The following is an 8,436-nucleotide window of genomic DNA, read 5'->3' as shown; positions in this document are numbered from 1 at the left end:
AGAGAAGTCTTGCTAGACTATTCACCATTTATTGCTGGTTCTTATTGTTTCTTATATTTTGGATTCTATTATCTGCTTTTTTCTTTATTCTTAGACACAATTATTAGCATACATACCAGAGTTAGGATAAATAATGAAAAAGCATTTATTAAGCACTCATATTTGTGAGGAACCATACTAAGCCCTGAAGGACAGAAAAGTAAGTTACTTGTCTCAAGCTCACACAGTTGAGGGAGATAACATATTAAGAAAATGATTTAGCCGCAGAGCAGATGTAAAGTTCTGGCAGTCCTAGGGGCCGTGGTGGAGTAGATGACAAGGCTGAGAGATCATTAGATCTCATCACTGGGTCTGAGAACAGCCCTAGAAGGCAGAGGCAAGGTTTTAGGATGTGCTAATCATATGAAGAAAGAGAGCTGATGGTTCCTATCTGGCCCAAGTCACCAGAAGGGCAGTCTGCATAAGTTCTGAACAGAGATGGTCAGGATAGGGAAGGGCGTGTTTAAAGAGCATACTTCCTAAGAGGGGAAGCCTCTACAGCAAGCTGCAAGTAGGATAGGGTTAAGATATATATTAGAGGGAAGGCAGAGAGACTCTTTTTAGGTTTGGAAGTGGCCTGGAGGCTTACAGCTGAGACAAAAGCAAACCAAGGGCAGTGGGACAGATTGTCTGGGAAGTGAGAACAAATCTTCTTTGAATCAATAAATCAGAAAGGTAAACTTAGTGTGAGCAAGGTCTGGCCTCTTCCCTAAATATAAAAGATATTCTGCTCAGACTGATTTATTCATAACCTTTGGGTCTTCCATAAATCCAGCAAACAAGTTTAGGGTTGTGAACTTTGGTTTCTGACAGGACAATAGAATGGGGACCCTCAAAAACTGGCTCAGGAATAATCTACACCACAGGGGCAGTAGGTAAAAAGGCACTATAGCAAAGAGCAGAGGGTTAAGGAGTCACTGGCCCTTCAGCCCTATCTGAGCAGAAGATTCAGACTGCCATCACTAGCTATACCTGCTACCTCAAAGATTTGTTCTTTTTCTGACTTCTCTTCCCAGTGCCTATTAATATCCATTTTCTGCTGGTTTCTGATAAAATAAAATTTGCCAAAGCTACAAAGATATCAGAGGTTAAGTAAAGAACCAAAACCCCACTAAACTTTTTTTTTTTAAATAATTGAGGGTTCTGAGCAACTGTAATTGTATGCCTAATTTTTCTGTTAAATTGAATTCCCTAAAACAACAAGGAGGAGAATCTGGTGCACCTGAAATTTTATTGGCCCAGTTTTAAAATGAGCTCATTATTGTAATGTGGTATTGCTGTTTAGATTTCTAAAGAACAAGGGGATTAAGAAGGACAAGACTGAAAGATCATTGGTTACCTGTGCTCTCTAAATGATCCTGGCAGACACTGCTGTTAATACTGTTTTTATTATTATTATACAGTGAAGTAAGTGGAAACTTTTTAAAAATTGCAAAGAAAAAAACATCTCTGAAATACTTACATCTGCTCAATGAAATGACCAATTTCTAAAAGATTAATGATGATCTGACAGGTCATGGTTTCAAAGTGCAGAACAAGATACATTTCTGAAGACTGCCAATATTTGAGATTTCTTTTGCTTGTCTCTACTTAGGAGGGTTGTTTTTTGTTTTTTTTTTTTCCTCTCCTATTTTATATAGTAGTTAGGTGGAAGAGGGCCAGTAAGATTATTGTTTCCTTTTTCCCACCCCATAATAAAAAGACTGAAGCATTTCTAAAACTGAATAAGAGACCCCCCCCAAATTTAAAAACATGAATATTTTAGTTTTGAAATTAACATTGCCTTTATTATATATTTTAAATAAAGCAGAATTCTATGGTTTCATATATTAGTAGCTGCCAGTTTGTACATTAAGTCACTCTATTCTGTACTTTTAAAAATTCAAAATACCTTTTCAAAAACAATTTAAGGGAGAAATATTTGTTAGGCCACTTGAACTAATTTTAATGTCATTTATTAAACATGTAGGAACTTAAAAGTATATTGAATTGAATTATATTTGTGTATTTCTATTACTTAACATATAATTATTTTATGAGAATATTTTATCATAAAATAAAAAGCAAGTAAAATCAGTTATTTTATCAATAATTTTTTTTCTCAACATTTTCAATATTTTATCATGATCAAATTATTCTTTTTTTTTGAGGCTGGGGTTAAGTGACTTGCCCAGGGGTCACACAGTTAGGAAGTGTTAAGTGTCTGAGACCAGATTTGAAGTAGGGTCCTCCTAAATTCAAGGCTGGTGCTCTATCCACTGCGCTACCTAGCTGCACCCAAATTGTTCTTCAATACCACTTTTGGCCATTACTCTGGTCAACAACTTTTAGTAACTTTTCATTTCCTCAAGTCACAAGTACACAACCTTGTGCTTATAACTGGTAGCAGGAAGGTAATAGAAGAAGTGTCAAAGACAAAATGCAAAGCAAAACATAATGAACAACCAGTGTGAACTACTGTTTATCCAAAAATCTGTCCATATAACACAGTAGGGAGAACATGGTGTCAAGTGCTAAGAAGATCACACCAAAGGTTACCAACCAATTTGCTGTGTTTAATTAAAGCTTGGAAAAATAATTCCAAAGATATTCTGTGGACAGAGGTACAGTCAATGGAGAGCAATGCGTCCTACACTATTGGAGCTATTGGATTTGGTCTGACTTTTTTTTAAGTTTACCTCTCCCCATTGATAACAAGCATCATCAGTTGGCACAGAAGAACCTACCCTAATCAACGTTCTCATTATCTATTACAGTTACTACATGAATAGATATGCAATTCCTACCCTAAATATCTTCCTTACCTACTTCCCAGTTCTGACAAACTACTACAGAACATATTCTGTACACACTACTACTTAGTCTGCATTCTGTATTATTCACTAATTATTTTGGTTTTGCTTTCCCCACTAAATTGTTATTTGGAGACATCAGTCCTTAATAGTTACCTTCTCTATAAAATGGGAAGGTTAAGTTAGAGTATCTTTATGGGACCTCATGTAGTGCAACTGCTTCATTTTTTAGATGCTATAACCCATAGAGGTTAAGTGACTTATCTGTCCAAGGTTACATAAGTAAATAATAGAACATGGATTCAAATAGAAATATTCCAAAGTCATCTTATTGTAGACATTACAACATTAAGATAAGAGAAAGGAAATTATTGGGACTAGGACTGAGTTAAGAGAAATGAACACTTCCTTTTCCTATTATGAGGAAAGGAAATGTTAGAGTAAATGTTTGATTTCACTTTACTAATTATATAGGCATGGACACTTAGGAAATTTGTTACTTAAGATTTTTAAGCCAACACTAATGAGATTTAGTTGGATTTTATCAGCAATTGGAGCAACCTGCTATCAGTCCATTCAACTTTTCCCCCTTATACACATATAATACTTTTATAATTAGTATCTCTTCTGTAATTAATAGCCCCAAGTTGAAATCTCAATTCTGTCACTAATACACATTTATCATTGGGCAATTTACTTAATCTCTCAGTGGCTCCATATCCTCATGAATATAATCATGGGACTAGACTGATGCTCAAAGTTCCCTTTCTAGCTTTAAATCTCCAAACCTATGACTTAGTCATGCAAAAAAAATACCATAGATAGGGCTTACACTTGGAGTCTCTGAGTCCAACTTTGTGTAGAATCAGTACTAGAATTGTTCATCAAAACTGCTAAATGTTCATTCTTCTCTACTTAAAATGATACAAATATGGTACAAAATTTAATCATAAAATTATATTTCATGATCTTATATTGGTAATTTTTAAAACTTCCAACATTAATATTTTTCCTTCACAGCTTAAGAAATTCTAATTTTTTTGTTATCTCTGATTCATGTCCACATTCTCATTCATGTATCTGGATTTAATAGTCTGCCTCTAAAACCTTCAGAGCTATGATTTATTTTATCCTCCCCTCTCAAATGGCACCTCATTCAGAATTGTTCCTTGATTTATTATCCTCCACTAATGACACAAAAATAGAAAATTAAAATCATTTGTGGATTTTTATATTAGTAACACAAACATTTGTTGCTTTTTCTCAAGTTTCTTAGTGGCCTTATCTTTCATTTAGAGCAAGAATATCTTACTCTTTATTCCTTTTCCTAAGACCTCTGTTCTACATAAATTGTAATGGCATCTACTGGAACATAAGCTCCTTGGAATAAGGGACATCTGTCTTTGTGTCATTCAGTGATTTAAACAGCAACTTGAACAAGATAATGAATACATAATAAAAAAATTCCTCTAACAATTTAAAATCACCCCCCACAGGACTCCCTCGCCTAAGCATTGCTTTTTTCTTAATTTCTTTGATTGTCTATCAGAACCAATTTCTAAAGCATTTGTACCTTTAACAGAACAAAACAGAAAACTATAAGGCATTTATAATAGTTTTATGAGGTACTGCAAAATGCTTCTAGAGTAATACTGATTTTGGACAGTAATAAAAGCATGGCACATGAGCAAAATTTTATTTTGCATTTCCATAATGAATGCATTCACATAATTTATGTATAAAAATAAGCAATGTAAATTTATAAAAATGTATAACTTATAAATCTAACTATATATATTTCTAAAAAGTTAAATATGAAAAACCCCAATCTTACACTGTATACCCAGGAAGCTTATTTATTACTAACTCACAGATGTCCTTGTATTGTTTGCAAATATCTAGTGAGCCAAGTTCATCATTTTCTTCAAGCTCATCTGAAGCAATGCTATCCTGAGGACTAAATTCTAGTTCAGATAAATTAGATGGCAAATAAGAACTCACTTGAGATGTCCTTAGTGACTGGCTTTTTTCTAAAGATTTTTGGCCAGTTTCTGAGTTCTGTCTGTCACAGGTGACTTTATTATTCCTCATTTCTTTATTATGAATGTCATTTTGGTCATTCAGTTTTTCCTTCCCTTCACTCCAATGTGAGGAAAGGTCACTGCTGGAGCTACTATTTACATCTACTAGACTTTTGCCCTCAGACTTTGAAAGATGAGATTTTTTATATGAATGTACTGGTGAACCAACTGAAAAAGGTGGGGTAAGAACAGAATTCATTTCACTTTTAAGACTTTTTCTAGACATTCTGGATTCACTAGACTTACAATTAGCATTTAAATAAGAATAACTGAGGTTATCTGCTTCCACTTCAGGATTACTATCATGAAGTTTAGAATTTTCAAAAGTATCATCAGCACTGGAAAAATCTTCAGAATAGTATGGACTAGTAAAGTCATCAGAATACTTCATTTCTGGAATGCTTTCAGAATGACTATTTTTTCTTGGTTTACTATCATTTGAATTAGGCAGATGAAAATTATAACCCACAGTTTCATTTGCTTCATTATTAAAATCTGTAACAATATTGTCTATTCTGATATTCTCTGCGTCAATATCTAGAAGACTGACTTTTACTTCTTTCTTAACTTTTTCTGAAACATTTGTGAGAGGGACATTTTCTGGTAAAATGGGCTTTATCACTTTGGCCACTTTTATATGGGAGTTCTTATTTGCTTTGATTTCAACATTTCTCTCTTTCTCAGTTCTAGTAACATGAGTTTCTTTTGCAGGGCTCTGAACTTCAGATTTCACCCCATTTTGCTCTAAAGTTTTAATGTTTTCAGGAAAAAGAACATCTGAAGCCAAACACAGATTGCTGGGAAGTCTATGTGGCTTCCCATGCTTCCCTTTAGATGGTAAAGTATTAAGCTTTTCTGTACCTGACATTTCTGTTTGCATTTTTCTATACTGTTCTCTTTTTTCATGTACTATTAACATGTTTGGGTTTGTTTGCTTTAAACGGAGTTTGAGTGTATTTGTAAGGCCATAAAACAACTTTCTCCTTGGAACCACTTTTTTTTGACTGCTCCTGTTTTTTTCAAAGCCTTTTCTGAGGTGGTGTCCAACCTGGTTCCTTAATAATGGAGGATTTAGGACCTCTTCTTGTTTGCTAGGTAAAAACTTGTCTCCCACTTCCTCGGTTTTACAAGGAGCATTGTCAGGAGGTGCTGGGGCTTTCCCATCCTCAGGCCTGTATAACCAGGCTAACTGAGGGTGTACACTAGTAGCAGCTGCAAGTGGCTGGTTATATAACAAAGATAACTCAACCAATAAAGCATTTAATAGAGGTAGATGCCTTATTGCGTCAAGTTTATCTTGGTCAAAAAGTCCCTCCGGGACAGGCTCAGATTGGGTCATGGCGTTCTGACTCTGATGTGACGGGACATCAGCGTTCTTTACCACGGGACAGGGAACCTTCTCTTCCTGAACCACAGCATTAGCTTCCCTGGGCACATCGACGTGAGGTACAGTTATGAATTTGCCTTTAGCTGGTGGCGCCCTTTTTGGTGCCTGAGGAGAATAATAGAGAGGGGGCGGGCAAATTATATTAGTTTCAAACTCTAGCTCTGTGACTTCCCGGTTTTTGGTACCGATGCTTTCTCTAACCTCTGACTGGGAAGAGTCTATCAGCTCAGTGTCTACATCACTCCTGATGTGTTTGCTGGGGGTTTTAACTGTCTTAATCACGTATTCCTGCTGCTTTGGCTGACTTTTATCGTAGGTGACTAACTCGATCACTTCTTCCTGCTCCTCTGGTTCTTTTAAATCTTCCAAACCCTCTGGTTCCACTTGAGCAAAGCTTTCCAGTGGCGGAGTAACCGGCTGCGTTTCCTCTGGAGCTGGAGGGCTCCTCTCCTCAGTCCTTATCTCCCCCACCTCGCTCACCCCAGCCCCCGCGGGAGTCTCCTCCCTCTGGGGGAACTCGGGCATCTTTGGGGGGACGTGGTCCAGCAAAGTGCTCCCCAAATCGGTCAGGCGGTAGCCCAGGTAGATTTGCCCGACCTGCTCCCCCATCAGGTCTCTCAGCACGTAAAGGCCTCTGTGGCCCTGGCAGGGGCCCGTGCCAGAGAGCCCCTTCCCCTCTCGGAGGAGCGCTCGGGCGGCGGGAGCCAGGGAGATGCTACAGCTGCCCAAGAGCTTCGGGGCCGGGGTCGGGCTGCCGGGGGGGACCGTCAGGAGCAGCGCGTAGAGTGGGGAGACGGTCAGCAGGCGCTGCAGGATGGCCGCATCCAAGCGGAAGAGGCAGGACTTGCCGCGGCCGAAGGGGAACAAGCCGGGCCGGCGCTGGCGGGAAGGAGAGCCGGGGCCCCCCGGAGGATACACCAGAAGCGTGGGGAAGTCCAGCAGGCGGAAGGCCACGGCCAGGCGGAGGGAGCCGGGCGGGGGCGGCCCGGCCTCCTCTTCGTCCTCCGGCGGCGGCGGCGAAGGCAGAAGCCGCGCTTCCAGATGCACCCAATCCACCAGCAGCTCCAAGGAGAAGAGCCGCTCAAAAGCAGCCTCACTCACCGTCGCCATCGCGTTGCCCCGAGAGATTACGACCCCTTCGCGCCGAGGGGGAAGCGGAACTCGGGAACCACAGGATCTCGCGAGAGTCTCGGAAAGGCAACGCTGGGCATGAAATACTCAGAAAGACCGAGACGAGACGAGGGAGCCCAAACGGGGACGGGGCGGGGCGGGGCGGGGCGGGGCGTCCATGGTGGCTTAACTTCTCGCGAGATTGGCGGGAGGTGCATTGGCAGTACATTTTTCCTCTGGAAAGCGGCATTCTGGGTTTATGATTTCTCTTGCGTTTTAGCAGAACGTGACCCAGACCTTCTTCCCCTGGAAGACCCGGTGCAAATCCCACCTCTGTCACTGCACGCGTGACCTAGGCAGCTTTCTTAGTCTGCTCGGGTGGCTCCTCAACTGTAAAATTAGGGGATCGGGCTACATGGCCTCCGAGTCATGTTCCAAACCTAGAACGCCCGCTCTGTCAGCTCCATCTGCGAAGTTGGGGGCAGAGAGGAATTCGGTGTTTCATTGGCGATTTTTTAGGGAGTGAAAGTGGAGGCTCCCGCCGCCCGAGCGCTCCTCCGAGAGGGGAAGGGGCTCTGTGGCAAGGAACCCTGCCAGGGCTACCCAGGCCTTTACGTGCTGAGAGACCTGATGGGTGAGCAGGTCGGACAAATCTTCCTACATTTCCACTACCTGCTCCCTTAAGTCACCCCTGGATTCGGGGGTTAAAAGGACTGAGAAAGACAACTTTAAATTACGAATTTTTAAAGACATTTTGGGTACAGCGGGTCAGATTCCCAATTGGGAAAAGTTTTAATTTTCAAAGTTTCTGGAATGCCATGACGTTTTAAGTAACTTTTTACAAATGTAAGCAGGCTTAGATCCTCACAAAAAAAAAAAAAAAAAACAAACCCTAGGAGGAAGTGCGCTTGTCATTTTACAGATTCTTTGTATTGAAACACGTGTTATTACCAGAAATTAAAGTAAATTGTACCTTAACCTAGCAGGACTCTTCTGATGCTGTTCTTGCTCTAAATCTGTGCTCTTT

General features: G+C 40.1%; 1 protein-coding gene across 1 annotated transcript; it reads right to left on the bottom strand.

The window, feature by feature from the left end:
- Window positions 1-1,798: 1,798 nt before the first annotated feature.
- MAP10 (microtubule associated protein 10) lies at window positions 1,799-7,554 on the bottom strand. The gene has a single exon (XM_074262407.1). The coding sequence runs from the start codon at window positions 7,407-7,409 to the stop codon at window positions 4,662-4,664; it is 2,748 nt and encodes a 915-aa protein (XP_074118508.1). The 5' UTR covers window positions 7,410-7,554; the 3' UTR covers window positions 1,799-4,661.
- Window positions 7,555-8,436: the final 882 nt, after the last annotated feature.

The sequence above is a fragment of the Sminthopsis crassicaudata genome, chromosome 4 (assembly GCF_048593235.1).
Source record: "Sminthopsis crassicaudata isolate SCR6 chromosome 4, ASM4859323v1, whole genome shotgun sequence".
NCBI classification, from domain to species: domain Eukaryota; kingdom Metazoa; phylum Chordata; class Mammalia; order Dasyuromorphia; family Dasyuridae; genus Sminthopsis; species Sminthopsis crassicaudata.
The sequence above is the reverse complement of the archived record's forward strand: the minus strand, read 5'-3'. Positions and strand labels throughout refer to the sequence as shown.